General features: G+C 39.7%; 1 protein-coding gene across 1 annotated transcript; it reads left to right on the top strand.

Annotated features, from left to right (window-relative positions):
- The first annotated feature begins 5,352 nt into the window (after nucleotides 1-5,352).
- On the top strand, nucleotides 5,353-14,079 carry LOC104416490 (pleiotropic drug resistance protein 1-like). Its single transcript, XM_018860226.2, has 11 exons — nucleotides 5,353-5,965; nucleotides 7,933-8,140; nucleotides 8,287-8,440; nucleotides 8,603-9,091; nucleotides 9,186-9,466; nucleotides 9,613-9,845; nucleotides 10,040-10,180; nucleotides 10,365-10,619; nucleotides 10,705-10,879; nucleotides 11,029-11,653; nucleotides 11,777-14,079. Exons 1-11 carry the CDS (start codon nucleotides 5,432-5,434, stop codon nucleotides 13,560-13,562), a joined length of 4,881 nt encoding a protein of 1,626 aa, XP_018715771.2. The 5' UTR covers nucleotides 5,353-5,431; the 3' UTR covers nucleotides 13,563-14,079.
- Nucleotides 14,080-15,896: the final 1,817 nt, after the last annotated feature.

Genomic DNA, 15,896 nt, shown 5'->3' with positions numbered 1-15,896 from the left:
TACTATAGAGAGAGCTACTATACTTTGCTTCCTTGAAAACCAAGACACTGTCTTGCCTCCAAGTAGTTGACAGGTACTTGAGGTGCTCTTTCTATCAACTCTGCATCCGGCTAAGTCTGCGTCTGAGTACCCGAGAAGAGTAAAGTCTCCCATTTTAGGATACCAAAGACCGAAGCTTGAAGTTGATGCAATATATTTGATAATACGCTTTGCAGCATTTAATTGTGATTCTTTAGGGTCTGCTTGAAATCTAGCACAAATGCAAACACTAAACAAAATATCAGGTCTAGAAGCAGTAAGATAAAGAAGTGAACCGATGATCCTCCTGTATAACTTTTGGTCGACTTTCTTTCCTCCTTCATCTTTATCTATCTTCAAGGAGCTTGACATTGGTATATCGGCCTTTTTGCAATTGTCTAGTCCAAACTTCTTCACAATATCATTAGCATATTTTTCTTGATGAATAAAAGTTCATTCCTTCGGTTGTTTCACTTGAAGTCCAAGAAAGAAGGTTAACTCACCCATCATGCTCATTTCAAATTCATCCCGCATAGTCTTAGAGAATTTCTTGCACGAGACTTTCATTAGAGGATCCAAAAATAATATCATCGACATATATTTGAACAAGTAGAAAACTCTTGCTTTCTCTTTTAACGAAAAGAGTAGTGTCTACTTTACCTTTAACAAATCCATTTTCAATTAAGAACTTACTCAGTCTGTCGTACCAAGCTCGAGGTGCTTTTTTTAAGCCATATAAAGCCTTTTTGAGTCTGAATACTGAGTCTGGTTTCCTTGGGTGTTCAAACCCAGGAGGTTGTTCCACATAGACTTCCTCTTGGATGAATCCATTTAGGAAGGCACTTTTGACATCCATTTGGAATAACATGAAATTCTTATAACAAGCAAAAGCAAGTAATAATCGAATTGCTTCTAACCTTGCTACTGGTGCGTAAGTCTCGTCATAGTCTATCCCTTCTTCTTGCATGTATCCCTTGGCCACGAGTCTTGCCTTGTTTCTTATAACTTTTCCTTTCTCGTTCATCTTGTTCCTGAAAACCCATTTAGCTCCAATAACAGATTTACCTTTTGGTTTAGGAGTCAATTCCCATACATCATTAATGCTGAATTGCCTGAGCTCTTCTTGCATAGCTTCAATCCAGCTTTCATCAGATAAAGCTTCTTCTATGCTTTTGGGTTCTATTTAAAAACAAGAGCCATAGCTTCAGTCCAGCTTTCTCGTCAATGTCTTCTTGTTGTAGACTCTGTACGCTTTGCTTGAGGTTGAATATCCAAGGAAGATGCCTTCATCTGACTTTTCTTCAAACTTACCAACTCCAATGCTTTGTGTTTGGTTGGTCCAAAAAGATCCATATGTAGAAGCTGCAGTACACGGTTAGTGGAAACTTGATTTATTGGTTTAAAGGAATTTCTTACATGTTTTCCCAATATACATGGTGTACATAGATCAGACTTTTGGTATGATAAATTGGGTAAACCACGAACAAGCTTCTTTGCTGAGATTTTGGCTATTTGCTTCATATTGACGTGCTCAAGCTTTCTGTGCCATAAGTTTGCTTCGTCTTGGATTGAGATTAGACATTGTGATTCATCTGGTTTCACATCCAAGAGGTAGATATTTCCATGTCTTCGACCCATGAATGACCGAGTAGAATCTTTACTAATTCTGAACATATTCTCTCTTGAAAGTTGATTTTGAAACCAGTATCACATAGCTGACTAATACCGAGCAAATTGTAATTAAGCCCTTCCACTAAGGAAACATTGTTGATTGTGAGATTTCCAATCTTTACAGTTCCAAATCCCACGATTTTTCCTTCCTTTGTTTCCTCCAAAAGAGACTTTTCCACCATTTACTTGAACAAGCTTTATGAAGTAATTTGAGTCTCCTGTCATGTGTCTTGAGCATCCACTATCCAGATACCATTTTACATTTTTCTTGATAGTGACCTGCATTTAAAAAAGAAATTCAAACCTTCTTTGGTATCCATATTTTCTTGGGTCCATTGGTGTTAGTATGATATGCGGTTTTTGCCCATACCTTTTTAACAGGTTTCCAAATCATAGGACATTCTTTTTCAAAATGATCTGCACTATTGCACTTTGAGCATTTGAGAGCATTGCGACCTACTGGTTTTACAAAGATCATTTTAAAATGATTTTTGTAAGCATCTCTTGTGGGTCTTTGTTTGATTCGTTCCTTTACTTTAGGAAAATCAATTAAATGAATGGTTTCAGTAGTCATTCCCAAACCAGATTTATTGAAATAAGGTCTTTGAACAGAGAGAATTTTTTCCAGTTTCTCAGATCCTATAGAAAATCTTTTGGAAATGTTTGAGATATCACTTTTCAAGAATGCATTTTCTTTTAAAAGATTATCTTCACTTTCTTTAAGAGAAGAAACATTCTTGTCTAAACAATTCACTTTTTCTTTCAAAATATTTTCCTGTTGTTTTAGAGCAGAATTTTCCTTCTTGAGTTCGGAAATTCTTTTAAGAGAAGTCTTAAGACTAAAACACAATTCATCAATGTATTTTGAAATCTTAATAGGGATTTTGAAGTTACTTACCTCAAATTCGCTTCGAATCTGAATCTGTCTCGGAATTTGAATCGAATCCGATTGTGCCATCAGACATATATTGGCATAATCATCATCACTTTCTTCACACTCGTATCACTCCATGTTTCAGCTTTAAGAGCTTTTCGGTTCTTTTCAGTTTTTCCTTTCTTCTTCCTCAGAAGAGGACAGTTGGGTCTGATGTGTCCCTTTTTCTTACATTCAAAGCAGACTACATCTTTGTTCGATTCATCATCCTCAACAGACTTAGTCTGTTGCTTTTGAAAACTTTGTTTCTTTGAATTGAATCTTCTTCCTTTTCTGTTTAGCTTTCTGAATCTTCTTATCATTAGAGCAAGTTCCTCATCATCCATATCGTCTTCAGAATCTGTAACATCAGAATCATCATTAGATTTTAATGCAATGGATTTCTTACCTTTAGGGTCTTCGTCTTCATTGATTCGTTCCACTTCATAAGACTGAATAGTCCCAACCAACTCATCAACAGATAGTGGCATTATTCTTTGGGTCTCTCTGATTGAGGTCTTTATGTTATTCCAATCCTTGGAGAGTCCACGCAGTAGCTTGTTTACTTTCATGGGATCATAAATTGGTTGACCTTGATTTTCAAGACCATTCACAATATCTATAAAACAACTAAACATATCAGTTATAGATTCTCCTAGTTTCATTTTGAAGGCTTCATATTGGCCGAGGAGAATGTTGATTCTAGTCTCTTTCACTCGATCGGTTCCTTCATAGGTAATATGTAGTCTATCCCAGACTTCTTTGGCTGTAACACAAGAAGATATTCTGTTATATTCAGTAGGGGATAAAGCACAATATAAGGAATAAATTGCTTTTGCATCAAGAGCTTGTCTCTTGATTATCTCTTCCTGAATCATTTCGCTAGACTCAACATCATATTTTCCTCTTTCTGAGACAGATGCAGCTTTAGGAATGATTCATTTTTCTACAACGTCCCATTCCAGAGGATCCTTTGATCTTAGGAATGCTTTCATCTTGTTTTTCCATATGTTGTAATCATTTCCATCAAAGTAAGGTGGTTTGGTATTGCTTTGCCCTTCTACCAACCTTGGAGCCAACATACTAGCCATGGATCTTTAACTCTGAAGTAAAACACTTCAAACAAAGTGAGTACACAGGCTTTGATACCAATTGAGATAGCTAGTATAAGCACCTAGAGGGAGGTGAATAGGTGCACAAACAAATTCTCGAGATACGGAAGCGATTCTAGGCAAACGATAGAAAGGAAAATTCGATCAAAGTAAAGTAAGAGTTAGGGAAGAGAAAATTGAACACAAGATTTATAGTGGTTCGGCTTTATTCCAAGCCTACATCCACTCTTCCGCACTGACAGCCTACCGGCTGGATTTCACTATGAACAAAAGAGAAGTTACAGCACAGCTTTTCCTTGATTCCACAGTGTAGATGATCTACCACACTTCCTCAAGGTTTCTCATGAATATAAACTCTATTTTGTTTACACGATTTTGCTCAAATGAATTGACTGAGAACAAAGAGCTTCAGACTTTGGAATTCTTCTATCGTGAACCTTCTCGAACAACTAGAACGTCTTCCATATATACTCCTTCATGCCATCATACCCGTTGGCACTTACCAAAGGAATTCCTCCAATCTACCCGTTGGACGGAATCAATTAGGAAGATCATTCGAGCTATTTAAGGAACATGTCGATAGCCCATCAATCCCGTTCGCCCATACAATCAGGATCTCGGTTTCCATAAGTAGAACCTTCCAAGTATACTTTGCCAATCATCGGATCTTTAATCTTCGAATCAATTATGATCAAACAAAGGATTTTGTTATGTCATATCCAGCCAAGAGATCTTCTCCAGTCAATAAGGTCATATCCTTAATGAAACATCCAATTCCGGATGGCCTTTCTTCAACGGATTAGAAACTGTTAATGAGGATAGACTTTGAGTCTTGAGACTAGCTGTCCGGAGGTCTTCAGACTTTAAATAGCAGAGTCTGCAAGCCTTCAGACTAGACTGATGGAAACGTTTTGTCAACTTCAAAACACTTTAAGAAGATTTCTCCAACACGCACAAAGCCCCTTTTCTTCTTTTCCCTTCTTCTTCTTCTTCTTCTTCTTCTTCTTCTTCTTATTTCTCTCTTTCTTTTTCTTTCTTTGTGCGAGCTCTCTGCCGTCCCTCTCTCTCTACTTCTTTTTCCTCTCTCACAAAAACTCTCAATTTCTCTCTCTCTCTTCTAAAGCTTCTACCTTTTTCCTCTACCTTTCACTTTTCAACCCCTTATTTTACAGTTTACCTATAACTCCTCTTATGTATTGTTCCCCCCCCACAAATCACAACAGTAGAAAGCAATTTTTTTGTCACAGACGACATCTTTAAATGCTGTAAAAATAGACTATTGGGACAATGAGCCAATAATTTGAATCACAAAACTGTTTCATCTTACGTAAGAATTCACAGGGAGATGATGAAAACATCACGCGACGAAAACGTCACGCGTGGGCATCGACTGCAGGAGCACTCAAATTCAATACTCGTAGCATATCTTCTTGTCCCTATAAGTTCTCCAAGTGGCGATTCATCGAACTAGGAGTTTACTTTGTTTCCTCTCTCTCTTTCTCTCGATAGCTCGATAGGGACAATTTAGCAACTTTAATTTAGTGCAAAAAAGAAAACTAGTTTTAGTACTTTATATTAATTACAACAATACTATAGTTTAAGTCGCATTTGAGGTTTTCTAGGGTCATATAGTTACCATCGTCGTCTTCTCTGCTCGTCAAGACAAGTTTCAACCTCTGGAGTTTCGAGATCACTCTGATCTTTCCGTAGCGAGAAAATGGCAAACGATTCTCTGGCGAGTCCGCTGCCAAACACGATGTGGATGCAGCAAGAAGACCACTATGCGAGTGAGATCGATGAGCCGAGGCGGTCTTTCCTCAGCGAGCACAACCGGAGAAGCGATGAGCCGAGGCGGTCTTTCCTCACCGAGCACACCCGGAGAAGCGATGCCAGCGTGATCACTTTACCGGTCCCAGGGACCTCAACCCTGATGCCGGCAAGGTTCTCAGCCGCGTCGTCCCTGGACATGGGGAGGAAGATAGAGAGCGCGTCACCAGAGACCACGAAGCACGTGGCGTTGAGGATGTACAAGAGCTTGAAGACGCACGGGTTGAGGAGCGAAGCCAGAGGAGCGTTCACCAGAGAAGTAGAAGGCGACGTGATCTCCGACGTGGAGGCGATCAAGAACGAAGGAGATGAGGGTGGGAGGAGGAAGTCAGCGGAGCTTCTGGGAATGGAGTACTTGCTGAAGGATGGTTTCGTGAGTTATCTGCGGGACATGGCCAAGATCACACCCCCAATCCCTCAGCAGGTAAAATGCCACGTCACTCTCTTTATATTCTCTAACGTGCCGTTTATAAACCATGCAATGACATGCATTGCGGTCTCGTCCGGACAATCTATGCGACATTTCATATACTCAACTTGAATAAGAACGTCGATAGAAGAATCAATAAGCGATCTCGACCATCCTTCTCGAAATTCAGCAGCATATAATTCCTTCGTGTTGCACGATAAGAACTTCATTGAAAAGCACGATAGTGTCTCGTCGCCAACTTAAGGAATATTTAATACATGAGCATGAAGTTATGATCGCAGCATATTCATGGGACGCAATATCTATGGAATTTTAGGTTGCATTCGGTAATCATGTTGCTCCTGGGAACAATTTACGTTTAGAAATGATTATTTTTTATTTTATTTTTGGGAATAATTTTTGAGCATTTATTAAAAGTGTTTGGTTATTATCAAAAATTTCTATTCCCGGAATAGAAATGCGTTTGGTAAAGCCCTTAAAATTTCTAATACAAACCATTTTCTTTAATCTTTTTAAAATTTTATTAAATTTTTTCTCTTTTTCTTTTTCTTTTTCTTTTCCCCTTTTCATCTTCTCCTTCCTCTAGCCACTGGCCATGGCCGATGATCGGCGAGACGAAGACCAGCAACCTCGCCGGAGCATCATCAATCCTCGACCACCCAAGCCACGGTGAGACTCATCGGCCTGAGCCTCTCCGTGAGTTGGGCAAGTTGACCTCGCCTAGATTTGGTGAGGCTCAACCTCACTGGGCAAGTCAACATTGCCTAGAAAGGCAAGGTCAACCTGAAGGTGGCCCGCCAAGGCTCGGCCTTGCCTTAGTTGGGCAAGGTCGACCTCACCCAAGTTTGGCGAGACCGAGGCTCGCCCAGCCATAAAGAGACTTGGGTTGACAAGCCTCGTCGTGGCTCGGCATCGCCAACCCTTTTCTAGCCGATTGCCGACCATGGCTAAGGTCAACAACTAGCCAAAAGGAAGAAGAAGAAAAGGAAAGAGAAGAAAAGAGAAGAGAAAAAGAAGAAAAATTAGGCTTGATTATGGAATTATTCCCAAAAACAAAGAAGCAATTTTTTTCTAATTTCTTGATTTTATTCTAAATTTATTCTTGAGAATTAAAAAATGGATTTTTGTTCCTAAAATTGAAAAATTTATTAAACGGATTTTTGTTCCAAAATGTACTCCCGAAAATAAAAAGCATATAATCAGTTACTATTTAGCCTGTTATCAACATGCTCCTAATTGTTGTTTGGCCCGAGCTCCTAGTTTTGTCCTTTTTTCTCTTCCTGATTGTGATAGATACACAAATTCTTTAATCGTTCAATCGACAATGTCAAATACAAGAAGATATTGATGTTCCAGTTGATATATGTGCTTCATCGATAAGGACAATATTGTCTCGTCGCCAGCTTAAGGAAATATTTAATATATGAGCATGGAGTTATGATCACAGCATATTTATCTGGCGCGATGTCTGTGGAATCCTAGTTGTTTGGCTGGAGCTCCTCGTTTTGTCCTTTTTCTCTACTTGATTGTGACAGATTTTTTCTTGTCAGGCCCCACTCTTTGACACAATTTTTTTTAATCCTTCAATCGGGAATGTCAAATACAATAAGAGAATGACATTCCAGTTGACCCCAGATTACTATCTTCACCTATCCTTTTCAAATGGCCGGCCACGCAATCATACTTTATAAATGAAAATGTAACATTATCTATTAGCCAATATAAAACGAAACCGTGATATATATTGTCATGGCTACGTGATTTTCCATTTAAAATCTGCATAGTAAGCTAATAATCATTCTTGATTACACATGAGGTGGGCCCAAAATGAGAATGTGATTGCAATACTAGAACAAAATCGTCAGAAACAGAACATGAACGTAAAGTAAGCGTGAATCTTTCCAGTGGAATCAACGTAAGCAGCATCTTATGGTTTTAGCAAAAATCAAACCGTCTTGCAGGTGGTTCGGTTCTACGGCATTAAATATTCCAAAAACTGCGAAATCTCCTCAGGAGGATATGCAACCTTCGGGAATAAACTGATGGGATGTTTCCTTGGGCCGATCAAGACTATACTTAAAGAAAAAGGCTTGACTCGGATGCAGATCCTAAAGGGAGTGGACGGATGCATCATGCCGGGCTCGATGACTCTGTTACTAGGACCTCCGGGTAGATGAAAATTTCCTCTAGTGCTGCAATGATACCTATCGAATGATAAATCTGAAGAGGCCACCTCTGAATCAATAAGTTGAACAATGTTAATAGTAGCAAATAGTTCTGTCAAGTGATGATCCATTAGATATACAATTTTGCAGGAAGCGGAAAGAGTACCCTCCTAGAAATCCTGGCAGGCAAAGCTAAAGTAACTCCTAACTCGAGATTGGGAGGCTCGGTAATGTACAATGACAAATCTGTCACTGAAGTATGCCATAGCAGATTCATTGCATATGTCAATGGCCAACTTAACAAGTGAGTCCTCTATCGCTTGAACACCGTCATTTTGTGCAGATTAGACAAGGCTTATGCTTGAAATTTTGTCTAATTTTAGATAAGCACATGGTCACATCCTAATTTTATTAATAGCATTTTCTCTGAATGTAAGCTTTAACACTTTTTCTGGTAAATCTTCAGACACATTCCATTTTTATCGGTTAGAGAGACACTTGAGTTTGCAAGGGATTGTACCCAGGGTCTGCGGCCAGAGAACTTCACTCCTCAGATGAGGAAATTCTTTGCACATGCCCTTGTGGAAGGACAAGATCCATTCTTGGAGTACGTTTTAGCAATTTTAGGTTTGAAGGAAGTCGAGCACAAACTAACCGGAGAAGGCTTCTCCGATTTCGATCGCCAGAAGCTCACAACGGCTGAATTGGCACTCGGAACATACTCTGTCATGATTTATGACCAACCATTTTCAAGTTCTGATCTTGCAGCCACCTACGACCTAGTAGACACCCTACGCACCATGAGCAGAATTCAGCATTCATCTGCGATTGTGTCGTTGACCCAACTCTCCCAAGAAATATTCGATCTTTTTGACCGAGTTATACTGCTCAGCGATGGCCATGTTCTCTTCCAAGGTACTCGCCAAGATGCCATCCCATACTTCACAAAGCTCGGGTTAGTATGCAGATGAGTTTTGGGTGTACAGTTAAATGTTGTGATGATTTTTTCTAACATAGAACCAACGTTATGTCATTGACATCGTGTGCAGGTACATAAAACCATTACATGTGGAATCAAATGAGTTTCTTGAAGACATAGCAGCCGGAGATGGGTCCAAGTATATGGCATCAGGAGCAACATCCTCGACTCTAGAGGAGCTTGTTGAGTGCTACAACACGTCAGATCATTACCAGGACATACTGAGGATTGTGCAAGGAGATGAGGTAAAGCATACTTATTGGGTAGACAGCGAGCTGGGACTTGGGTTGACTCTCAAGACACCATCCAAGTACCCTTATGCAGTTGATGGACGGCCAAGAAAAGAGACGGGTAAGCAGCTCTGAAAGTTGCAAAAACATAACCATTAGTCTGTTCATTTCAATAGAAATCCATATCAGCCAATTTAAGTGGCCAAAGTCGAATATCGGCATTTTATGAACCCTAAGATATGGGTGACTAGCGTTACATTGCTGCAGAATTGGTGGTTGCCAAGCTATCAAGCAAAATAGGGAATTCAGGGGGAATAGAAAGCACCGGAAGAGTTCAGGTTGGGGATGTGGTGACTGCAATATCCATAAACAATGACGAAATGCAATATCTCTCAGTTGGACCCCAAGAGATACAACATGAGCGAGCCTCACATGTATATTCCATGCTAAAGCAGGCGAGAGGGCATATTCGTCTCCAAGTTGAGCGTTCCAAAGAAGAGGTATGAGAAACATCTTTTGCGACTTCAGCTTTTTTGTCTTCTTTCCTAAGAGCGTTGGGAGGCAATAAGATAAATTTGATTGAAAAAAAGAGTGTCATGAATGGGATGCAAAGATGCTTGAGAAAGTTAAGCATGATATAAAGAAAGAAAAGGACTAGCCTGGTCATAACGGCTAATAAATTCTTATCGTGTAGGAAGATGAGAACCAAGCTCAATTAAAGCAATTCCGGAGGCCGTTCGTCCAGACATGGTGGGAGTCTACTCAAACACTCATCAAGAGGCAAATCAAGATCACAAAGAGGCTTCATGCTATAATCAAATTGAGGCTTTTCCAGGTCACAAACTTATGCTATCATAGGATCCTAAGTTTAACTACCTCAAGGAACATGTTTAAGTGCATACATTCTCAACGAAACCCTGAGAGCCAAGTTCACAGATGAAAGAAATTATATAAGATCCACTTTTTGCGTGGAGTTTGCTCCATTCCAGAAATGAGTGGCAAATATGTTAATTTTGCAGGCAATTGTACTGGGCTTATTTGTGGGATCACTATACTACGATTTTGGCGGCAAGTACAACCAACGGCAGATGAACTCAGTAAGGTCCCTCGGATTTGTATCCACTATGAGCATTATGCTCATAAATTTGGTGCAGCTTCCTATCTATTTGCTCCAGAGGCCAATATTCTACAAGCACAAGGCTCAGAGATTTTACAGGGTCTCCTCCTATGTCGTTGCCCATTGCATAGTCAACCTACCGCAGACCCTATTGGAAGTACGCCACCTAGTTTGTTTCCTTCTTAAATTTAACATATTCGAGAACCGAGATAAAACTCCAACATGTCTTTTACATTGTGCAGGCAATAGCATATACAGTAGGTGCCTATTTTCTAGCTGGGCTATCATTAACAGGAAATGGAGCACCATTTTTCCAGTATTTGCTACTCCTATTCTTGGTCGCATATTTCGGATCAGCAGTATTTTTCTTTCTCAGTGCGATTTCCTCAATCCCAGAAGTTGGGAATGCCTTGGCAGGTATAGTCATCTCCTTTAAGGATCCGAATCACAATGCTTTTTCATTAAAAATTAGATGGAAAGGGCACAAAATGGTGAGGTCATTTTGCTTTGTTTAATCTAATCCTGCATCAACTGAAAAGCTCACAAAAATTGCATCTTTTTGGCAGGACTAGTTGTTTCAATCTTCCTGCTGTTCAGTGGTTTTCCGATTTACCCATCCAATGTGCCAGTATACTGGAAATGGCTAGTCTACGCGAACCCAATCCACTGGGCCAACGTCTTATATTGCAAGGCTCAATTTGAAAATGACTATCAAGATCCTTGCTCTGGCTACCAACTCCAACTTGCCTTCTGTGCTCAATTCCCTGACATGACCGTTGGAAAAGCATACCTGGAATATTATCAGCTGTCTGAAGATGCTAAAAACCCCTGGCTCCCTTATGTCGTTCTTATTGGGTGGACTTTCATTGCCAACTTCCTCGGATTACTAGGACTAAAGAAGATAGAATTCACAGAAACTAGCCAATCCTTACCCTCTATCAGATCGTCCCCAACAATCAGCAACTATAAAAAGGACATGGAGAGGGAGTTTCAGTCACTGGAAAGTCACAATGAACAAACCAATAGTTTTGAAGCTTCTCAAATTTCTGGACGACAAAGAGATGGAAACATAAGGGACAATGGCCGAGTTGAAGAATGGGTAGAGCAGTTCAGCATCGATATGGAGAGGAATGGACTAGGCATTTCTGTAGAGCCAATAACTCTCCTTTTTGATGATCTATCATTCATGAGGTATATCTTATCCCCTTGGCATTTTCCTTTTACGTATTCCCATGCTATATTGACTATATGAGTTTATATTTGCTTGTTTTACCCGTTTGCACACTATCTAACACCCTATTCTCCCTAAATAAGGTACGATGAAGACATGAAAGACGGCTCTTCAATTTTCAGCAACATCACGGGTTTTGCTAGGCCTAGGAACATGCTTGCTTTGATGGGTGGTTCGAAAGGAAGTAAATCTACTCTTCTAAAATGCCTGGCTGGGAGGGCACCTTCAATGGGTAGCCTCAAGGGCAGCATCCAGGCAAAATGTTGGGACAAGGGTGCTGCCTATTCTAGACTTACTGGCTACGTAGAGAAGCTCGATGCACACCAACCTTATCTTTCAGTGCGTGAGACCCTTCATTTCAGTGCAGCACTACGTCTCAGTCAAACAATCAGTTCTGTGAATCGTCGCATCCATGTGGAGCTAGTCCTTGACCAACTTGATCTATTGCCTTACTCAAATCAACTAGTTGGTTCCCTTCGTGATGCCACTGGTAAAACATTTGAGATAGCCAAAAAGATTACCATTGCTGTTGAACTTGCCGCTAATCCAAGTATTCTCTTTCTTGAAGAACCAATATCAGGACTGGACAGCAGAGGTACCTCAAGTATCCTTAATATTCTTTCTCAAGTTTCCAATTCAGGGCGAGTTATTATTGCCACTTTAGCACACCCTAATGCCCGCACACTTGATTTCTTCGACTTGGCCCTAATTCTGACACATGAAGGTCAGCAAGCATACTTTGGCCCAATAGGACCCGACTGCGGTGACCTGCTGGATTATTTCTTATCAGTTTCAAAAGTTCCCCGCAATTCCATAAGAGTGAGTCCAGTTAGTTTTGTCATGTCGACTCTTGGAGTAGGCATAAAAAAGAGAGCGACACCATCGATAAACTTTGCAGGGGCCTACCAAGCTAGTTCCCTGCATGAAATGAACAACAGAGAAATCAACAGTATAAACAATTTAACTGAGGATAGAAATTCCAAGGTTTCCTCTTCTGTTTATCCTGCTTCATACACACTGCAAGCCCTAATGGTACTACTCAGAACTCAAAGATTCCTGTGGAGAAATGTACAGTACACATATGGTAGACTTACAGGGTGCATCGTGATTGGTCTTCTCATGGGTTCCCTGTATTGGAAGATTGAATATGACGATTTATATGGCCTGACTTCGCGCTCCCTCTATATATATATGCAAGTAATTCTCATAGGAGTCATATCAGCAAATAATGTTATTCCTCAGATTGGCACAGACAGGTTAGTGTACTTTAGAGAAAAGAGAGCAGGGATGTACCATCCTATCTTTTATCCTCTGTCATGGGCACTGGGAGAAATTCCATATTTCTTCATTGCAACTCTTGCATTAGTAGGAATCGGGAATGTTATGGCAGGAATTGCAACCAGTTCCATCCATGATTTCATGATATACTGGACTGTGCTCTTTGTGTTCACAATTTGCCTGACATACTTCGGAATGATGATTACTTTCCTAGCCCCAGTGCCTACACTAGCTGCATTTGCTGTGTCGATTGTGACATCACTGTGGGTTTCGGCTTCTGGAGTAGTTGTCATGCTATTGGACATAAGGTTCTACCGGTGGATGTATTGGAGCAACCCTCTCCAATATGCTATAGACGTGATGACGTCAATCAGTTTCTACTGCAATACTAAAGAGTGTGTATCAGATTGCAGTTGCCAAAAATTACCCGATGGTTCTTATGCATGGGATAGGTTGGCCTCCTTGAGGAGTTTGAGCTATGACAGGATAGGAACCGACATGGTCATCTTGTCCGCTATGTCCCTCTTATTTGCTTGCCTGGCTTTTCTCTTCTTTGTCGTTCTGAAGCACAACTCTCCCCCTCAAACATAGCTACAGTTTCTGCACATCATCCGGACATCATAAGGGTGCTTGAGAAGTGTATGGCTGGTGACAGATGTAACCGAGCATCTAGATGTTGTATTTTTCTTTTTTTATCTTTTTTTTCCCTTTTTGACCTCGATGAATAAAGTGCAATATTTCTGAAGGTTTGCGGAAGCTAATAGTGATAGTTTCGGGTGAGCATGTGAGATTTTACTTAGCAAGGGGACAGCAGAAGGATGTGTAAATAAAAGTGGACTCTCACGGCTAAGGAAGCGGAGGGAAAAAGGGAAGGCTTTTATTATTTTATGAGAATTACAGACGGAATGAGAAGGAGCTGAAGTTGTTGGTCTGCCAGCTTGAAATGGGCGACCACAATCCTATTTATAGGTCTAGATGACCGACTTACTCAAGGAAAATCTTCTGCACTTGTCAGAGATTTCTTACTTTCTCTTTTTTTCCTACACACTTCAACACCTGTGTTTTCCAGACTATTCATTGCCGCTTAAGCAAGATTTCTTTTCTTTGATTTTTCTTGACTTCTCTAGCTAATATCTATCTTGAACTTTTTAGAAATTGGATCAATAATTTAATAATTTCTAAACAAGGTGTATGCCAGGCAAATTTTCACACTACTTTACCGCGTGGTCATAATCGCATCTATATGATACAAATGACTAGGTTGCACTCTTTCAACAATCTCAAGGGGTAACTATACTATCAGTGCCAAAAATTGTGTACGGCGCTCACTTTGGTGCCAAAAGTTTCCGTCGGATCACTTAAATACCAAATTTTTTTAATATCGATAATTTAAGTGCTAACGCCGATCTGGTTAGCCGGAAATCCGACATGATAGTTTTTTATTAATTTTTTAAACCGACGTGGATCGTCAAAGAATATAATCAACATGCAAACAACAAAATGACGCCGTTTCGCGTCTTTTCTCCCAAATAAGAATCCATAAATCCCCAAATCGACCAAAATCGGAAGTTGAAAACCCTAAATCCCCAATTCGAGTGCATACTTCGATTTTATCCCAAAGTTATCAACTCGCTCTTGCAAATGGAGGGCAGAAGCTTTAGCAGCGGCTCACATTCCTATTAAAAAAAAAAGCAAAAATTATGAGTGTTATTGTTATTGTGGGTTACCGAGTCCGAGAAGAACATCTTGGACTCGGTTGAATCTCAGGAGAATATTCCATGAGTGTAGCAAATATAGAGAAGGCTCGAAGTGCAAATATTTTAAATGGGTTGATAGGAAATTCTCTGATCGAGCGACAGAGATGATCTTGGAGTTACTTGAAGGCTGATATCAACTTCCACCTACATTAATGGACGAGTTAACGGATGTTGACTCAATGCAAGCTCAAATGAAGGATTTAATATCTCTAGTCGACCATTTGAAGAAGGAGGTTTTAAGGTTAAAAATTGAAAGAAACTTTTATTGAGTGTTGATTGTGTTGTTATTCTCTTGTGTAGTTTATTCAAATGTGAAATGAGTAATGAGAAGAAGTTTGTATGTCTACCATAGTCGAAGACATGGAAATGGAAGTAAAATGCGTTTTTACTTTGCTGCAATTTTTATATGAAGCAAAAAGTTTTGTTGTAATCTATGGTAGAAATGGAATATTGGAGTTGGAATGCATTAATTGTGAGTACTTAAAAGTTTTATTGTTTAGTTGTGTATTGTCAATGTTTGTTTTGATTATTTTTTGTTTCATATATAATAGTTTACTGCATTTTTTATTTGGTAATGATTTGTTGGTTTGCTGGTTTGCTGTAACTACAAACCATGGCGAAATTAAGGGATGGTGACAAATTCACAATTAACCATTTCAGTGCCATAAGTTGTAAATAGTGATCGTTTAAGTGTCAAGTTTTTATAAAAGTGATCATTTAAGTGCTAGTCGCGATTACAAAGTGATCACTTGTGTTGCACAAGTTTTTTAAAAAAGAACATGTTAGTTTCAAATGTCACTTGACTTACATCAATCATGGTGCATCTTACACCAGTTGGGTTGCTAGTGCATTTTCTTATACCAGCCCATACAAGTATTGATGCAACAAGATGCACTAGCACCCAAAATTGCTCATGTAAGAAGATGCAGCTCCCACAACTACACCAAGGCGAGCTAGTGCATTTTGTCCTTACACTAGCACATTGCACCAGCACATACAACCAAAACCCACAAATTCATTAGCATCCAAAACTTCAACCAGTAACAGTATATGCACACATTTAAAAATCATATCAACCTCATAAGAACATTGCATCGATAGCAAAAATTATACAGCATAACTAATAACTGTCTTGTTAACATTACTAGCCGAAACCAACACAAGATAA

The sequence above is a fragment of the Eucalyptus grandis genome, chromosome 8, assembly GCF_016545825.1.
Source record: "Eucalyptus grandis isolate ANBG69807.140 chromosome 8, ASM1654582v1, whole genome shotgun sequence".
Taxonomy (NCBI): domain Eukaryota; kingdom Viridiplantae; phylum Streptophyta; class Magnoliopsida; order Myrtales; family Myrtaceae; genus Eucalyptus; species Eucalyptus grandis.
The sequence above is the reverse complement of the archived record's forward strand: the minus strand, read 5'-3'. Positions and strand labels throughout refer to the sequence as shown.